The 19,183-nt window shown below is 53.7% G+C and overlaps 2 protein-coding genes across 12 annotated transcripts in view; both read right to left on the reverse strand.

Moving 5' to 3' along the window:
• Positions 1–4,865: 4,865 nt before the first annotated feature.
• UQCR11 (ubiquinol-cytochrome c reductase, complex III subunit XI) lies at positions 4,866–8,915 on the reverse strand. The gene is made up of 3 exons (XM_066336370.1): positions 8,819–8,915; positions 6,765–6,899; positions 4,866–5,099 (listed from the first exon to the last, which is right to left on the reverse strand). Exons 1-2 carry the CDS (start codon positions 8,866–8,868, stop codon positions 6,779–6,781), a joined length of 171 nt encoding a protein of 56 aa, XP_066192467.1. The 5' UTR covers positions 8,869–8,915; the 3' UTR covers positions 4,866–5,099; positions 6,765–6,778.
• A 2,639-nt stretch (positions 8,916–11,554) lies between these two features.
• The window catches only part of TCF3 (transcription factor 3), an 83,624-nt gene continuing 75,995 nt past the window's right edge, over positions 11,555–19,183 (reverse strand). For 10 of the 11 annotated variants that reach the window (XM_066336114.1, XM_066336104.1, XM_066336105.1 and 7 more), the window contains 2 exons: positions 18,811–18,955; positions 11,555–17,932 (listed from right to left, as the gene is read on the reverse strand). In XM_066336114.1, the coding sequence (XP_066192211.1) occupies positions 18,813–18,955 (143 nt within the window). In that variant the 3' untranslated portion in view covers positions 11,555–17,932; positions 18,811–18,812. The remainder of the gene's footprint in view (positions 17,933–18,810; positions 18,956–19,183) is intronic. The other variant, XR_010745410.1, reaches the window with a different exon arrangement.

Genomic DNA, 19,183 nt, shown 5'->3' on the forward strand with positions numbered 1-19,183 from the left:
CAAGCAAAAAAAAAAAAAAAAAAAAAAAAAAGTGAAATCAGCGCATGAGGAGCTGGAGTGAAGACAAAAGCAATGAAAAGTTTTTCAGAAAAGCGTGTAATCCAACATCTACAGCAGCTGCAGTGGCAAATTCCCTACTGTGGTACCGACAGGAGAGAAATCTGCCCGCCACTGCCATGGAACATCACCTGTGAGCCCGAGTTTTGGGAATGAGGTACCACCCAGCACCTGAATTCCAGCAGCTCGTGTTCCTCGCCATTCCAGTGTCCACATGCTGGGAAACACCACAAGGCAGCCTCTTTCCCAAAGCAAGTCAGAGAAATCAATTTTCTTTTAATGAATGATGTATTAGATTTTTGTTAAGAATCCTGTCTGGAGCAGCAGTTGGAAGGGATCAGTGTCAGACATTACAGCAGGGGTGTCCATAGCAGGATGTCCATTCCTTCAGCCACAGCTCTGGTCTGACACCAAACTCTGTGTCAGCAGCCAGTGCTTCCTCCAGTCCTCAGCTGGCAGTAACACAGAAACCTGGAATATCCTGAGCTGGAAGGGACCCACAGGGATGATTCAGTCCCACTCCTGTCCCTGCACAGACACCCAACAATCCCACCCTGAGCATCCCTGAGAGCCTTGTCCAAACCCTCCTGGAGCTCTGGCACCGTGGGGCTGGGACCATTCCCTGGGGAGCCTGGGCAGTGCCCCAGCACCCTCGGGGGGAAGAACCTTTCCCTGAGCTCCAGCCCAGCCCTGGCACAGCTCCAGCCCTTCCTGGGCTCCTGTCCCTGTCCCAGAGCAGAGCTCAGCCCCTGCCCCTCCGCCTCCCCTCAGGAGGAGCTGCAGCCCCCGAGGAGCCTCCCCTCAGTCTCCTCTGCTCCAGCTGGACGAGCCAAGTGCCCTCAGCCTCTCCTCAGACCCTTCCCCAGCTCCGTGTCCCTCCTTTGGGCACTCTCCAACAGCTTTGGATCCTTCTGATCTTGTGGTGCCCAAAGTGCCCCCGGCACTGGGGTGAGGCTGCCCCAGTCAGAGCAGGGTGGGACAATCCCTCCCTGGGCCTGGTGCCCCCAGGACACGGTGCCCCTTTGGGCTGCCAGGACTCAGCTGTGACTCAGATCCAACCTGCCACTGACCAGGACCCCCAGGTCCCTTCCCACGGGGCTGCTCTCCAGCCTCTCATTCCCAGTCTGTCCCTGCATCCAGGGCTGCCCCACCCCAGGGCAGGAACCAGCACCGGCCATCGCTAAATGTCACACGGTTGGTGATTACTTACTACCTTTTCTTTTTTCAATTCAGGGCTCACTCACTCGTTTCAAACTCCCTCGTTTGAAAAGCAGCAGGACACTGAGGGAGGATGTGAGACGTGTCATGGAGGAGAGGGAAGCCCACACCCCCACAACGGGCTGCAAATTGTCCAGACTCCGGAGCAGAAACTGAAAACAATTTCCCAGAGCCAGGTGTGCCTGTATGTGCTGGGTTACATTTGCTATGTTTAAAAAGTTTTAAGATCCATGAGGACGGAGGTGGTGTCTTTAATTTGATCAATGCTGAGTTTTGCCCTGAAGGCATCCCAGCGCCCCAGGGACTGGCATGGCGTAGTTTATACTGTCTCGTCTGGGCTCTCAGGTACGAAATGTCTCGCTCTGCTATTGCTGTTATTTCCTGAAATCTTGCACAAAAGAGATGGAAAACTTCCAATTCCCACTATTGATCAAACCCACACTATCTTCCATAACACGTCCCTGTTTCTCTTAATAAAAACACCCCAAACCTCACACTCCAGCTGAACTGACACTGTTGTAACCAAAAACTTGCAGTGACATGGAGCTTTGGAGTGCAAAAGGGAAGGCAAAGCACGGTGAAACCTTCAGTGGTATTTTTAAAGAATTAACTGGCAGAGCTGGGAGAAAATGGAGCCGTGTTTGGATGTGGAAGAGGATCCCTGAAATGTCCTCTGGACCTCAAGCTGAGGGTATCAGGAGGTGGAAAATCAGTTTTCACTGGCAGCCGGCACCGGTTTGTGGAAGGGAAACATTTACTCTCTTCTAGGACTGCATGAAATGTTTGGGTAGAAATGAACTTGAGCTGAAGGGAAAATATTTCAGTTTTCCTCTGGGAACACTGCCAAGGTGAGGTATTTGCAGGTATAACCAACCACCAGCTGAAAGTGAATTCAGCTGCCAGAGACTCTTTGTTGCCCCATGGATGAGCAAATAATCAAACAAAATCACCAAAATCGGTTGTTGTCAGGCATAGAAGGAAGCAGCAGGATATCCCAACAGAAACACTCTTGATTTCACTCTGCAGGTATCCTTGGTTTGAAGCTTCCCACCCTCAACCCCTAGAGCCAATTGAGAAGTCTATTCCAGAGCAGGATTAGCCAAGGAATTCCTAACGCAGGAGCCCCAGCAGAGACTCTTCCAGAAGAGACCAACAAGGGCTGTTCCAGGCTCACAGTGCTGATGTGGCTGCAGTAAAAACCCCCCATCCCATCTCCACTTGCACACACCACCAAGGAAGTGAAGTGGGGGTACCACAACAAGGACAAACAATTGAAGAGGCAGGCAGGAATGCAAAGCCTCCCTTTTCTTAGAGGCTGTTTCAAAGTTACATCATCAACTCAGAGTTTGTTTGATGCCTGTAAACCCAAAGCTACCTCCGTGCCCACTCCAGAATTGGAAGAGGAAGTTTTCTTCCCCCCTCTGTGAGGTCACTGTTTTTTAATTTGTTCCTCTAACATATGTGGCATTCATATCTAATTATGAAAATAACTGTTAGAAGAGAAGCAATGCTAGGGTATCAAAAATTAGATCACCCATGCCACTTGAACAGTAATTATTTGAATTTTAACAGAGACTTGCCCAAGAATGCAAAAGGTATTTTCAAGAGCGTGTTTCTTGCTCTTGTAGCAAGAGAAATACAGCAATTAAATAAGTTATACACTAATCCTACAGTTAATTAGCAGTAATTCCATCACTAGAAATGCTGCACGAAGAACAAGGAGCTGAACAATCCCCAAACAAATCCAAGGTCTGTACACTCCTTACAGTGCTGCCTGTGCACACAGCTGGAATTTTAAATATGTTTTCCTCCTTTCAGTATCTCATCTCACCTGCTGGGCACACTTCTACCACTGAGGCTGTGTAAAGGTGACTGTCACCACTGACCAGCAGCTTGGACTGGCTGCAAGGACAGGCTGACAGAATATCCTCTCTCCAAGAATATCCACCTTACAGGCATAATTTGGCTGGAAATGGATCAGCATCAACACCTCTCTTTATGGCAGAGGGCTGCTGTTGCCAAATCTCCGCTCTCAGTATCCTGAGGTTAAGGAGAGGCTTTGGTCTCCTGCAGGTCAGTCAGGAGCACTGCTGGAGCAGGGATGGGACAGCCTGAGGAATCAGCACCATTATCCCATTATTTCATAAGCTTCTGTTCCATCAGGCTCCCAGGGAAGCTGCCCCAAGGTGCCAGAGCTCCAGGAGGGTTTGGAAAAGGCTCTCAGGGATGCTCAGGGTGGGATTGTTGGGGTGTCTGTGCAGGGCCGGGGGCTGGACTGCAGGATCCCTGTGAGTCCCTTCTCACTCAGGATGTTCCAGGATTCTGTGATTGCACCTTACTGGACATAGCAGAGCAGCAGAGGCAGTTTTTGCATGTGAAAATTATATTCTTTGCCCCTAATTCATTAACAATGAAGCTGCTGAAGCAACACTAAGAAATTTTTAATTGTTAATTAAGTAATCCAAGTGTCCTGCATAGTGCCACTGTTTGGGCAGGCTTTCCAGCAGTTTTCTGTAGAAACATCCCTGAGGGTGACACAGCCCTGACAGTGACACAGGCAGCACAGCTACAACCGGGATTTTCCCCTAAAGAGATTCAAACCTTGCATTACAGCCAAACATTCTAGTAAGATTAAACTGGGCACTAAGCAGAGAGAAAACTGTTCTCACACAGAGGACATTTGTTTGTAAATTCTGGTCTTTGTGAAAAGGGATGAACTTTTCCCCTCGAGTCTGAGTCATCTGTGGCTGAGTGGCAGAGACCCTGAGCAAAATAATCCTCCTCCTTCCTTTTTCAAACAGCTAAAAATGCTCATGTAAAGGGTTGTGTTTGGGGGTTGTTTTATCACCGATTTAACTTCACAAATAAATAGATCTATGGATTAAGAATACAGATCCTTTTACTACTCAAACCCCAAATTAAGAACTGAGCAGCTCTCTGAACCTCTGGTTTTCGTCCTGGTACAAAGAAAGACACTCAGGATTTGGGGCCTGCCTTCTTCAAGTCCCTAGATTTAAGCCAGAAAAGCTAAGAAAAAATAGATCATTTAAGGGGTCCACGAATTGATGTCAAAACCCCCAAATCATTTTTTAAACTAAATTTCAGGAATCTGTTATCATGAAACACTACAATATTGGCTGTGAAAAGTTAACTGTATCCATGAGGCCATAATGATCCAGCAATGGTAAGCCTAAAATCAACACATACCTAAGAGCAGCTCAAGAGCTGTAATTGATATAAATAAATAATCAAACCCAGTATTCTAGTAGCCAGTGGTTGATTCCCAAGAAACCTGCACAGGAAAAAAAGACAAATACATGGCAGACCTGCCTTAGGACACACAGTCCAACAAGCTGAAGACATAACATGGTGTCCAGAGAAGTTGTGGCTGCCCCTGGATCCCTGGAAGTTTCCAAGGCCAGGCTGGACAGGGCTTGGAGCAACCTGGGATAGTGCCAAGCACTCCAACCCAAACCAGTCTGTGACTCCATGATTCTGTAAAAACCAAACCAGGAGTCTGGTCTTAAGAATGTGGACTAAGAAGGTAATGCACACACACACAAATCCCCCAAAACCCAACCACCCCCAAAATCATTCACTTGGTTTATTTTGTACACCAGGTTTATAAGTTACTCCCATCAAGGCAAGATGTGCTGGGAAAGTGCTCAGAGGAAGTGGTCAGTGAATTTGCTCACAGCTGCTCATTGGAGAGACAGACAGACAGATCACAGCTTGTTGCAGAATCTGTATTGGGCATTTCAGGGTCACCCCCAGCAGGGTCTCAGCGGACGGATGGCTCCAAACACTCTCCAGCAATAACGACCCTGCAACAAACACAGAGCACAACAAACACAGAGTTAAGCAGAGCTTCCTGCACAGTGCCCCAGCAGCTAACATGGGAGATTTCAAAACCCTCTATATCCAGGCAGGAATTTTCTGGTACAGGAGCTGACCCAAGTGCAGGTGTGCAGGCCTGGAGTCCCTTTGGAAGGGAGCACAGGCCACCACAGACACATCCCCGTTCTCTGCTCCTCTTTACAGATGACTGACACACAAAGCTCTTATTTCAAAATGGGTAACACAGACATTGTTGGCTCAGGAATAGAGCTGTGTTCCTACTACTGACAATTTTTAAGGAAGGAAAGACCTTCGAAGATAATATAATTCCCTCCACATAACTTGAGAGTTTTTCCACTCGAAAACTTTCCTCCATCCAGGTCAGATGGGGCTTGGAGCACCCTGGGATAGGGAAAGGTGTCTCTGCCCACGGCAGGGGTGGAACTTAATGGGCTTTAAGGACCCTTCCCACCCAAACCATTTTGTGATTTTATGGTTCTGTGACTTGTCTGTAAACGTCACAGTGACCCAAAATGCCTCCAGTTCAGCTAACTTCCAAGACAAGTTTCATTCCTCTCTTAATTACAGAAGGATCTGTGCAATACTGAGTTTGCAAACAGTAAATCATTTCAACTGCAATAATTATTGCTAAAAAACCTTAAAAAGTTCTGTCTGTGCTTTCCAAACTGACTGACTTCCCTACGAAATACTGTGTAGCTGGAGCACAGCTAGCTCACTTTCATTAATCAACATTTAGATGTAGCAGTTATTCTGGCCAGAAGAAAAACACTGAGGTGGACAAAGCTTTCTCTGGACTCAGACTTTCCCCTTTAATGGGAATTTCCCTTTTTCCCTTTAATTAGCATCCTTTAATAAACTGAAAAATCTTCCTGACTCCCTTCTATCTGCAGCAAGTACTAAAGAAATCCAAAGCCTGCCTACTAGAAAGAATATGCAGTCACAGCCCCAACAGAAGGATGTCTAATTGCTGCTTGAGCTTTAGGAATTTAGGAATTGCTGCTCCAGTTTCAGAACATTCAGAACAGCACTTCTGATATGCATTTAAAGAAGGGAAATAACCAAAACTTTGAGAAAGCGGATCTTTCAAGGAATTAATGGAACACAATAACCAGCTCCAAAAATTCAATTTACTTTTAATACCAGTTACAAGGAGCAGAAAGGAGGCTGAATTTGCCTAGTCACAAACCTAGTTCTGAGCTTGTAGCCCTTCTGCTCAGGAACAGAAGTAAGCAACTACATCAAAAGTTCCAAATTAACATGATTTGACCTCTTAAGAACCACATTGTGTTGTGGGAAACCCGCTGCTTGCAAAATAATCACTTGAAAAACATATTCTAATGAATCTTTCATCCTTCTGGTGCTCTGTGAAAGTCCATTAAAAAAAAATAAAAATTGTGCCGGAGGCAAAGAGGAAACATGTCCTGTCACACCAACACAGGGTTATTGTCTTACAGCTCCAGGCCAGGTACTCCTGGACAGGGCTTGGGGCAACCTGGGAATGGAAGGTGTCCTTGCTCATGGCAGAGAGTGAGAAGGATGAGCTTTAGGGACCTTCCAACCCAAACCCATCTGGTATTCTGTGATTTTATAATTCTATTGATTAAGCCAAGAGATGCACAAACAGAACTCACCATTAGAGGGAAGCTCAGTCTTCAGTTTTGTACTTGCCACCGATGTAGGGAACATACTGCAAGACCAGCTTCCAGTCTGTGGCCCAGATCACACCGACACCAGCCACACCACCCCATGTCACAAGGGTGGGGGTCCTAAAGAAGAGACACACACCCAGGTACATAACAAATTACCACTGTGAAAGGCCTTGGCAGATGCTCATGGCTGAGGTACCTCAGAAATACCCTGAGCTGGAAGAGACCCACAGGGATGATTCAGTCCCACTTCTGTCCCTGCCCAGACACCCAACAATCCCACCCTGAGCATCCCTGAGAGCCTTGTCCAAACCCTCCTGGAGCTCTGGCACCCTGGGGCTGGGACCATTCCCTGGGGAGCCTGGGCAGTGCCCCAGCACCCTCGGGGGGAAGAACCTTTCCCTGAGCTCCAGCCCAGCCCTGGCACAGCTCCAGCCCTTCCTGGGCTCCTGTCCCTGTCCCAGAGCAGAGCTCAGCCCCTGCCCCTCCGCCTCCCCTCAGGAGGAGCTGCAGCCCCCGAGGAGCCTCCCCTCAGTCTCCTCTGCTCCAGCTGGACGAGCCAAGTGCCCTCAGCCTCTCCTCAGACCCTTCCCCAGCTCCGTGTCCCTCCTTTGGACACTCTCCAACAGCTTTGGATCCTTCTGATCTTGTGGTGCCCAAACTGGACACAGAAATCTGAAACAACCTCACAGATATGGAACAGTATTAGTTCTCAGGGCAGCCACGATATTTGACAGGAACAAGGTCGTAGTCTTTTACTTAAAAATAGTACTACTCAACAAAGAGAAGACACCCTCCATACACTGCTGCGGACACATCCCGTCGATTCTGCCCCGCCGAACACCTCGTTTTGCCTCCCACAGCCCCGCAAAGGGCACCCACGGGCACTGCTGTATTCATATATGTGAAGCACAGCCAGCGCCGGGCGGGCCGCAGCCTTTCCCCGGCTCCGCGGCCCCGGGCCGAGCGCTGCTCCGCGCCCCAGGGCCGCCCCCAGCGACCCTCACAGAGCCTGGAGCGAACGGGGAGGCCTCGGGCAGGGCTTCGGGAAGCGGTCGGCACCTTCAGCCTCCCACAGTGCGCGCTGAGTGCGGGGCCGTGCCCGGGGAACGCCGTGAGGGGAGCGCGGGGCCCCGGCCGGGCACACAGAGCCGGGAATGGCACACAGAGCCGGGCACACGGAGCCGGGCCGGGCACACGGAGCCGGGCCGGGCAGACAGAGCCGGGCCGGGCACACGGAGCCGGGCCGGGCACACGGAGCCGGGCCGGGCACACGGAGCCGGGCCGGGCACACGGAGCCGGGCCGGGCACACGGAGCCGGGCCGGGCACACAGAGCCGGGCCGGGCCGGGCCGGGCACACGGAGCCGGGCCGGGCCGGGCACACAGAGCCGGGCCGGGCACACGGAGCCGGGCCGGGCAGACAGAGCCGGGCCGGGCACACGGAGCCGGGCCGGGCAGACAGAGCCGGGCCGGGCACACGGAGCCGGGCCGGGCCGGGCACACGGAGCCGGGCCGGGCCGGGCACACGGAGCCGGGCCGGGCCGGGCACACGGAGCCGGGCCGGGCCGGGCACACGGAGCCGGGCCGGGCCGGGCACACGGAGCCGGGCCGGGCCGGGCACACGGAGCCGGGCCGGGCCGGGCACACGGAGCCGGGCCGGGCCGGGCACACGGAGCCGGGCCGGGCCGGGCACACGGAGCCGGGCCGGGCCGGGCACACGGAGCCGGGCCGGGCCGGGCACACGGAGCCGGGCCGGGCACACGGAGCCGGGCCGGGCCGGGCACACAGAGCCGGGCCTGGCACACAGAGCCGGGCCTGGCACACAGAGCCGGGCCGGGCCGGGCGAGCAGAGCCCGGGTCGGAGCGGAGAGAAAGCCCGCGTCGAAGCGGGCAAACCCGGGGCCAGGGCAGGCAGAGAGTTGGAGCAAACCCGGGTTGGAGCGTATGAGCTCGGGTCAGAGAGGACAGACAGCCCCGGGTCGAAGCGGGCAGGCCCAGGCAGCCCCAGGGCCGGGTGGGCAGCGCGGTCTCTCCTCACCAGGTCTGCAGCAGTTGCGCGTAGCGCGGGCCCAGCAGTTGACTCAACATGGCGATGGCGCCGCCTCAAAGTGACCCCGAGCGCCGGCGCGGCGGTGGGACCGCTCTGAGCATGCGGGGGCTCAAAGGGGCGGGGCCGCGGCCGGGCTCAATGGGGCGGGGCCGGGGCGGAGCGACAGCGGGGCGGGGCTCAGCGGGGCGGGGCCGGGAGCGGGGCGGGGCCGGGAGCGGGGCGGGGCTCAGCGGGGCGGGGCCGGGCCGGGCGCGGGGCGGGGCCGGGAGCTGGGCGGGGCCGGGAGCGGGGCGGGGCCGGGAGCGGGGCGGGGCCGGGAGCGGGGCGGGGCCGGGAGCTGGGCGGGGCCGGGAGCTGGGCGGGGCCGGGAGCGGGGCGGGGCCGGGAGCGGGGCGGGGCCGGGGCGGTGCCCGCGCGTGTGGGGAAGGGGCACGGGGGCCCTGAGGGGATACGGGGACTGAGGCGACAGGAGCCGAGGGATCGGGCTTGTCTCTGTACTGGAGAAGAGATGCGAACCCTGAGGGGACACGACCCCTTGAGGGGACACGGGCCGAGGGGACGGGCTGTCCCCACACTGGAGAGGGGACACGAGCCCTGAAGGGACAAGAGCCCTGACACCAGCCCTGAGGACACGGGCCCTGAGGGGACACGGGCCGAGAGGATGGGCTGTCCCCACAGCCAGGAGAGGGCAGCAGCTGCCCTGAGGGAACAGGCTGCCCCTGCACTGGAGAGGGGACATGAGGCCTGTCTTCACACCAGAGAGGGAGCACGAGCCCTGAGGTGAGCCCTGAGGGGACAGGATTTCCCCAAGCTGCAGAGGGCACACGGGCCCTGAGGGGTGGTGGCAGTGTGCCCGCGCTGAGCTGGGACAGCTGCTCAGCCTCTTGTCCCGGGGGCAGTGCCCTCTTCCCAAAGCGTTTCCCCAGAGCCCAGCAGCGCCTCTGCAAACCCGGGGACACTCAGCCTTCCCCAACAGGAGAGGGAGTTTCCAGCCAGGTTTTTCAGGAGAGGGACATAAAATCACCATCAATTCAATGATGTTCCCTGGTCTCTGCTTGGAGCCTGCTCAGCCTCCTGTGAACATTTAGGAAGAACACTGGAACAGATAGCCCGGAGCAGCTGGGGTATCCCAGGCTGGACCGGGCTTGGAGCACTCTGGGATTGTACGAGGGGTCCCTGCCCATAGGATGAGCTTCAAGGTCCTTTAGAACCCAAAGCATTCCGTGATTCTGTGATTGTCTGGCAGTGGGAGCATGACATGATGCTTGCCCACAGGGGCTGGTAGTCTCATCGCAGCTCATCTCCAGCTGATAGTGACTCATCTCCAGGGAGGAAGTGCTGGCAGGAGCTTCCAGCTCTGCCTCACTTGGTGGCCACTGCTCAGATCTTGGGAAGCTGGATGGTTCAGCAACTCCTTTGTGCTGCTCCTTGTTCCTGTCCTTACCAGCTCTCCCAGCCCAAGCCTGCTCTGGACACTGGCACTTGCCTGCTTTTATTATGCTGCACTTTGGGCATTTGTTGAGCATCCATCTTCCAGGCAGCTCCCAAGCACACACTTCTCTCTCATCTGGATCTGAGTTTTAACCCGCTGGCACAGACTGCCCAGGGCAATGGTGGAGTCACCATCCCTAGAAGCATTCCCAAAATGTGTGGATGTGGCTCTTGAGGACATTTTTAGTGGTGAACATGGCAGTGCTGCTGCATTAATGATTAGACTGGGTGATCTTCAAAGTCTTTCCCAGTCTTAATGATTCTGTTATTTTATGATGGAATCTAAGGAAGGACTGTCACCCAGAGCAGCTTGGGAAGGGCAGAGCTAGCTCACTGCTGAGAGAAGGCACCCAAGGCTCAGAGAGATTTAACCAACCAGTGCCAGAGTCACTTCTCAGTTAGTCTGGACTTTGTCCTGCTCTGTGAGGACAAGCCTTGAGCCAGAGCAGCACAGTGAAAACACAGGCAGCAAACCTGGGAAGGAAGGCTGCTTCCAGGCAGGTGCTTTGTCTCTGTGGAAGTGTCCAAGGCCAGGCTGGATGGGGCTTGTGGTCCAGTGGAAGGTGTCCCTACTTGTGGAGCGAGTGGAATGAGATGGGCTTTGTGGTCCTTTTGAACCCAAATCAAGCTGTAATTCTGTGAAAGGCCTGAGGGACTTGGAGCCTGAAGGGCAGGAGGATGGCACCAGGTGGGGGGCAGGCTCTGTTCCCAGGGAACAAGGGACAGGACCAGAGGAAAGGGCCCCAAGTTGTGCCAGGGAAGGTTTTGGTTGGATATTAGTTAAAGTTTCTTCACAGAGAGGGCTGTCAGGTACTGGAACAGGTACTGGGGTAGAAGTCACCATCCCTGGAAATGTTCAAACAACGAATGTGGTGGTTAGGGCAGGGGTTAGTGCCGAATTGACAATTGGACTGGATGATCTTAAAGGTCTTTTTCAACCTCAACGACTATGATTTGATGAATTTCTTCCATCACCAGTCTGTGCTGGGCTCCTGGATGGGCACGGGGCATTTAAGTGGATTTCCCACTTGTGGGTGCTCCCCAGGGGCAGAGGTGAGGAAACAACAGTGATGCAGGGGGCAGAATCCACACCCAGAGCAAGTGTCTGAAAACCTGTCTGGTGTTTTTGTTAATTTTTTTGATTTTTTTTAGTACAAGGCATAGCCTTTATTCCAACTTCTAATTCCTAGGGATACATTATCTGAAGGACACACATAGGGATAAAAAAAGTAATATTGTTATAAAATGTCACATTTATTGCTACATTACTGTTATATACAGGACAGTTCTCAAAATCTACTTTAAAAAAGTTAGGATTATTTAAAAATTCCAAATAATCCAGCCAGCTGTTTTGACACTTGTATAAATATTTAAAAAAATGAAAACAATTCATATCTTGAGGCACTCAGAAACACAATTTCATCCCCCAATTGTGATTCATTTCAAAGAGCAATGCATTTCCCACCCCCAAATACTTTATTTTTATTTTTTTTTTTGCTGGGTTAGGCATATATATATATATATTTACTATATATATAGTTCAAAACTATAATGTGTATCTGATTTAAGAACAAGGATTTCAGCCACTTAAGTACATCTGGATTTACAGGTAGGCAGCATAAACATCAAAAGCAAGGACCATTTTTTATTTTAAAGGCCAAAAACCAAAAACAACCCAAAACTTTCTACAGGGTTAAAAATAAACAACTTCCGCAGGCATCTCCCATCTGCTCTCCCACCCCCCATTCCTACAAAAATATAGAGACAGAACATCCCAGGAATGCTTTGTTTCCCCAGAGAGCTGCAGCCCTCGGCACCCAACGGGTCATTCCCACCTGTGGGGTCGGGATCCTCCCCGTCCTGCCTCAGCAGGTGCCTCTTTCCCCTCTCCTGGCACATGAACTGTGGCTGGTGTGTGGCTCCTCATGGCTCCTTCCCTCCCCAGTGGCTCCATGTTACAAGGTTTGCCAAAAAGCTGGTGGGTTCAAGTGATTTGGGAAGATGTGGCCGTGGGAAGGGGGACCCGCGGTGTTCCCAGGTCACTGCCTCCAGGAGCTCCACAGAGCCGTGGAGCACAGCCCAGGGATGCAGGGCACGGGGATGCTCTCTGGCAAAAGGCCTTGGTACCAGCACACCCCCTTTGGAAGCAGAAACCCTTTTGCTCCCCCGAGCTGGTGCTGCAGCCACGCTGAGCTGAGATGTCCCGGGGTGAGCGCTACAGCCTCACCCTCCACCCTCCTTGGCTGGGCCAGGGTGGGAATGGAGAGCCCTGAGGGGCAGGAGGGGTACAAAACCAGGGGAACAGAGATACCAGTGTGGAGACCCGCAACAGGACTGCCCTTGGCCCTGAGCTGGCTGCAAGTGGACACACAGGTTTTTGGCAGGTCATGTGGAGCCTGCACCACCCTCCTAAGCAGAGCCCACCTCCCCGTGGAAGTCCTGCAGGCCGAGGCACAGCAGTGCTGGCTCTGCAGAAGGGCTGAATTGGCCTGGAAATCAAAGTACAGAGCACCAGGTGCCCCGACACCTGCCCCAAGGGCAGGGAGAGGCAGCTGTGCTGTGGGACACAGGCAGCACCCAATCATCCTGCCTGCACCCCAGCTGATGGGGAGCTGCTGGCATGGGCTGCCCCTCTGCAAAGGGAAACAGCCCAGAGATGCTGCCTGGAGAGACTGGGGAGCACGGGAGGAAGGGGAAGCAGCTGAAGGAAAAGCAGCCCCAGCCAAGCCTGAGGCTCAGCTGTTAGAACAGGGCAGTCTGGGAAGCAACAAGGTGGAACAGAACTTCTCCTTTCAGAGGGCTGAGAGGATGAAGGATGCTGGCAGAGCCCCACCAGCTTTGAGCAGAAGGCACAGGAGGGTGAAGGGTGCGTGCAGGAGCCCCAGGACCAGGCCTTGCCCTCTCCAATTCAGTGCCCAGTATGAGCTGGGTGTTTCTACAGTCTCATCTGTCCTCTCCCAGCTCCAGGGTGCAAGTCTCAAAATGCTTTTAGAGCTGCCAGGAATGAAGCCAGACCCTGAGGGCAGCAGGGAGCAGGAACTCAGGAGCAATCATGGACAAGAGCAGAGAGAACAGCTGGGATCTGCAGAGCCCTGGGAGAGGGAAGAGGGATAAGATTTGCATAGGATTTTTAACAGGGAAAAGACCTTGTGCAAGCTCGGGGACAGAAAACAGGCCCTGCTATTGCTGGTGTCGGGCAGAACGGAGGAGTCCAGTGGCCAGGGCTTGCTCTAGGTTAGCCAGCACTGCAGGCTTGTTCTGGCCCAGCTCCATCCCCAGCTTTGCTTCACCTTCCAAAGCCCAGGGATGGAACTAAAGCTGGCCCAGGCTTCCCACTAAAGCACAGCAGGGCCTGCAAGAGGAACTTGGGTTCCACTTGGGCCCAAAGCTGGCAGCAAAGCTCAAGGGGTGAAGGGGAGTGGGGGTTCCAAAGCCTCCTGTTTCTTGAGCCCCCACAGCTGGAATCACCCAGCAAGGGGCCAAAGGCTCTGCTGGCTTCAGTGGGGACACAAAGGACCTTAGAAAGCAGTTTCTGCACTGACTCTGGAATTACAGCCTCCTGAGGAAACCACAGCTTGATTGCATCCTTGCTGCCAACACACCTCTGTGAGAGGTGTGAGAGAGGAGCAGAGAGCCCGAGAGATGCTGGCTGGGGCTGTGAGTAGATCTAATGGGGGGTCATGGGTGTTTGCCAAGCAGCTGGAATTCTGCTCCCTGAGCTGTGAGCAGGAGCAGCCAGGCTGCCACCACTGCCTGAGCACCAACCCATGAGAGGCTGCAGCTGCTTTGCTCTGGGGAAAAAGCAGGTGAAAAGGGAGAAAACAAAAATCTGCAATTACACTGTTCATAGACTGGATTCCAGACACTCTCAGTCCTGTGGCATGAACAGCTTGTGTGCAGGGAGGCAGGGGGCTGGCTGAGTGGGGCAAGAAGAGGCCCCTGGGCTGGGGACACAAGAAATGTCCCATGGCAGTGTCCCACTTCTGCTGCTTCACTGGGATGCAGCTTGGGGAAAGAGGAACCAGAAGCTGCACAGAAGGGAAGACAGCCTCCCTGTCTGATGAAGGAAGCTTTGGGGGGCTCAGTTGCCCCAAAGATGAGGGCACGTGTCCCCAGGAGCAGCCATGAGAGCAAAGGCTGAGAGAGGAAGGAGAAGATGGAATAAATGGCACCTTATGCCCACCCGTGACACCTCTCCTGGTGTGGGGGACACGCAGACGGGCAGAGGAGCAGGTCTGGGGTTCTGTAAGATCCCAAGTGGAATGGAGCAGAGCTGTGGGCTGGGGAGGGTGCAGACCTGGCCCTCACTGACCACAACACCTAAAGACAAGAGTTTTCTTGCTACAGGGTGACATTTCACGGCTGGGCTGGTGGCATTTGGGGGCAGCACATGGCAGCAATTGTTTTTAGAAAAGCCACTTCCCCTGACAGGTTACAGGCACTATGTTCACACTGAGCCAAACACTGACAAGACAAAAGAATTTTTCCTTGCTGCTCTTCCCAATTGCTCCTTGAGCACCTGGAAAACAGAGATGTCACTGAGGCCAAACTGGGCTGACACAAAGCTGTCACCCTGCGCCATCGAGGCAACTCCAGGGACAGCACTGCCACCCCTTACACTGTGCTTTTGAGATGACATCTCCAAACCTTGGCTCTGAGGGCTTATGCTCAAGGATCTTCACCCAAGCCTTGCCACGGAAGGAAGTTGGCTGGATTTGCTGTCCAAGTAACATCTTAAACCACTGAAATGCAGCTGAAAAGCCCCATTTTTTGTTGCAAGGCCTGGGGATTCAGGGATGGTGAGAAAGACTCTGGCTCATCAGGACTACTCCCTGGCCTGCAGGACTCAGAGGGGATGAAGAAGTTCGGCAAGTTTGTGAACAACTCATACATCTTCTCAGACTTCCAATTTTGTTCAATTTATGGATTTTTCTTGACTAGTCTCTGTAAGTCCAGTTGTCCATGACTGCCACCTCCAATTCTTGGGGCAGAATCAAAGGATTTGTGAACTTTTAAATATTTTTGTAGGGTTTCAATCTTTCCAGGGCTGGGACACTGCTCCATCCCTCCTGGCCCTGGGACAGGGGCACTGAGCGAGCCCCAGCCCCTGAGCAGTAGGTACTTTGCAGCTCCAACACTGTCTCACCAGTGGAGGAGGAACTCTCATGGATGAAACAAAAAGCAGCTGCTGAGCCCTCCAATTTGCACTCCAGAGCATGAATGGGAGTCAAGGCTGTCACACATGGAGGAAAACCTCATCCATCTCCCTGCCCACTGCTTCAGCAGCAAGAAGAACCCAAGGGAAGGAAGTGTCATAACCTGACGAGATGATTAGGCTAAAACGTGTCTGTTACAAAGGCAAGAAGAACGTGGGTTACTGGAACCACTGAGCTTTCCTGGCCTTCCCAGGGACAGAGCTGGGGCTGCTGAGGTCTCACCACGCAGAAGGAAGGGTGGGAGCAGCACGCCAGGGAAAGCCAGGAGCACCCCAAAAGCTTCAGAGCGATGGTTGGATGTTGGGAAGCCCCAGGGCAGGGCCAGGGGCAGCAGGGACTGTCCCATCCTGCCCTGGCACTTGGAGTGGCTCAGCTTGGAGCTGCCACAGGGGCTGAGGCCACAGTGCCCAGGTGTGGGTGGGACATAAGCACTGCCCTGAGTGCTTCCAGCAGGGTTTGCCAGAGCACAAAGCACAGCGGAGCACGGAGGACCACCAGGTTATGCCAAAACCTGGGGCTGCTGGGAAGTGCCAAAGGACCTAATCCTGTTTGCCAGTCCCTCCCTTTCCCTGTGCCAAAGCAACACAGCTTCCCCTGGAGCCCAGGCTGGAGCAGCACAGGGGAGAGATGGATCCTGCAGGGGAGAGGGGAGTTCCCCACATCCCCCCAGACCAGCACCCACATCCTGTGCACCATGCTGCCTGACTGGGTTCTGCAGAGCTGGGAAGAACCAGGCACAAAATGTTTCAGAAGGGGAAGGAGAGGGAAGAAACAAAAGTGAATTCCTCATGGATGTTTTTGCATGGCCATCTCCAAACCGGTTGCTGCAGCTCAACACTGCCCAGCATCTCTTTGTTTTCTCCACACCTCTGGGGCATCCAGAGGGGCTGCCAGGGATCCTCCTCCTGCTGAGCACACCAGAGTGCTCTGGAGTGACTGGGAATCCCTTGGAGTGAAGGGATGGCTGGCCCAGCTTGGCTGCTGGAGCACATGGTGCAGGAGAGGGCCTCCTGCTGCCCTCCTTCCCAGTGCTGAGAGAGGAGCTCACATGCAGGTGACAGAGCCAACTCACATCCCACAGCACAGTGCTGAGCTCAGTTTGCCTCCATGGATGCCTGGGAGATGTGACAGCAGGTGACAGAGGGGTGTGAAGGCACCCCTCTCCCCGAGCCAGTATTTTGCATTTCTGATGGTGGTGGCTCCACTGCAAGAAGGGATCCTGCTGCTGGTCGTGGCGTTGCCGAGGCTGGAGTGAGCCAGGTTGCTGCTCCTTTCCTGCCGTCCTCAGGTCTGCTGCTGCCCAGCTTCCTGGCCCTGTATCCCACTGCTGCTGCCGTGCTCCAGCTGCCTCTGCCTCTTCCCAGTGCTCCAGCTTTGTTCAGTTGGTCTTTGTTCAGCGCTGCTCCTGGAAGTGCCTCCAGCAGCTCTAGATGTGGGAAGAGGCGCTTCCCTTGTGCATCCCTTGCTGCTCTGCTCACCTGGAAGCACCTCAGTGCCTTGGTTCTCCTCCACTCAGGGCCTGCTCTCTCCCAGCAGCTCGTCCTCCCCACGGCGATGCTCTGGAACTGCCGTGGGCCGTGTCCTCTCCCACAGGGGCCCGTGGGGCCTCGGGATCTCCGGGAACAAAGCAAAGCTCACCAAGCACCTCGGTCACCGCCGGGGGGAGCGGGAGCACTGCTGCCACTCACTTTGCTGTTTAACTTCCTTTTCCCAAATCAGAAGTGGCCAAAGCAAAGAGATGGTGAAGTCACCACATGAGTTTGTTTTTTGTCATGGAAGGTACAAGCCAGGCAAGGAAGAACATTCCCTCACTGTGGCTACATTCGCTTTTAGTGGCTTTCCGAGCCGAATCTGAGAATTCCTCTCTTTATATCCAGTCTCTCTTAATACAATTTTAATATTCTGGTTGATCCTAAAGATGCAACGTTAACTATAGAAACAGCAGCAGAAAAGCGGAGGGTACAAGACATGTTTTTATACAAAAAAAATTTTTTTCGTTGCTTACAAAACATATGCAAAAGAAGCTAAAAAAAACCAAAAGGCATTGCTATTTGTTCTACATAAAAAATCTCATAACTAATGTTCTTTTTTTTAAAAAAAGAAATATCAAGCTTAGGCACAATTTTGCTGCTGGCTGCTTGTGAACAAGCCAAGAGAACACGCCACCCCCTCCTAACTGAGTGATATGTATTGACTGTTCTGCACTTTATACTTAAGGCAATTTTTTGTTTCCATTTTGTTTCTGACAAAGTGTTTTTTCCACCCCTTACGTCACGCCAGGATCCATCTGCGTGTGTCAGTATGAGCAGTACTACAGTTTATGGTTCAACAGGGTTGCAGGTCACACTGAGGGTTTTCTTCCTACAGATCTCCATATCCAGAGGAACAAAAAGATCTACCGAAAAAAAAAAAAAAAAAAAAAAAAACAAAAAAAAAAAAAAAAACGGTGAAACTGTGCTCCTTGCACAACGGGTCCCAAACTCCTGCAGCTCATCCCTGCAGGGCTGCAGCTGAGCTTTGCCACCCCCAGGCACCCCCTGGGGCAGGGGACACCAAGGGACCGTGTCATCTCCATGCACTCCACAGGATCAGCTCCTGACCTACCACTCCTGGATGTGCTCAACCCCCCACCATCTCTGCACTGCTCAGATGCTCCTAGGTTCCCTTAAAAATGGGGACAGCCCATCGGAGTCTGTGCCTGCCACAGCCTCACCAGGGGTTTTTCACCTTCTCTGACTCACTTGGCATTTCTGGGACTTGCCCATCCCCTCTCATAGAGCCACAGGGAAAAGGAATTGCTGGTTTCCAGTAGCCAACTGGGGCAGGACTGGGAGGTGCAGAGCAGAGCTGAGCCCACTCAGAGACCTCTGAACCCCCCCCTCCCAGCTGTGGGGCTGCACTCTGCTGTGGGCCAGAGCCTTTGGATGTCCGTGGGGCATGTGACACACAGAGAGAAAAATGGAATGGCTTGGGTTTGAAGATTAAAGTTCATCTTATTCCAGCCCCAGCCATGGGCAGGGACACCTTCCACTATCTCAGGTTGCTCCAAGCCCCTCCAGCCTGGCCTTGGACACTTGCAGGGATGGGGCAGCCACAGCTGCTCTGGGCGCCCTGTGCCAGGCCTCGCACACATGCAGGTCATTGATTTCAGGGAAATGAAGCAGGGCCAAGGCTGGTGCTGAGGGAGTGGGGCTGACCAGACAGGGCAGAGCAGCGTGTGGGAAGAGGGCTGGACCCAACCTGGGATGTGGGATCAAAGGTGGGGAGCAGTACCTTTACATGTGCCCGACAGGGTTGTGACCATCTCCTAGACCAGGATGTGAAGCTGACAGTGTCATCTGGGGGTCTCCCACCACTCCGGACACTTTCTCCTCTTCCCGACGCTTCAAGCAGGCCGCTTTTGGGTTCAGATTGCGCTCTGTGCCCAAAACAGCAAGGGAGGAGAGCAACCTCAGTCTGGGCAACAGCATCACCCCTGGCAGCAGCATCCCAGAGGGACAGTTGCAGGCAGGCCCGTGTGAGGAGATGAGCTCTGTGCAGCACTCGCTGCTGCCTGCAGGAATCTGCCAGGCCCCACTTAAACATGGAATCATGGAATGGTTTGGTTGGAAGGAATGTTAAAGGCCATCTTGTTACCACCATCCCC

This window comes from Sylvia atricapilla, chromosome 26, assembly GCF_009819655.1.
Source record: "Sylvia atricapilla isolate bSylAtr1 chromosome 26, bSylAtr1.pri, whole genome shotgun sequence".
In the NCBI taxonomy this organism is placed as follows: Eukaryota; Metazoa; Chordata; class Aves; order Passeriformes; family Sylviidae; genus Sylvia; species Sylvia atricapilla.

Bases quoted from the DNA above. Each gene is read 5' to 3' on its own strand.
- UQCR11 (XM_066336370.1), bottom strand. From the start codon at position 8,868: ATGTTGAGTCAACTGCTGGGCCCGCGCTACGCGCAACTGCTGCAGACC. The intron at 6,900-8,818 runs GTGAGGAGAGAC...TCTCTTCTTTAG, and splicing joins GCGCAACTGCTGCAGACCTG to GACCCCCACCCTTGTGACAT.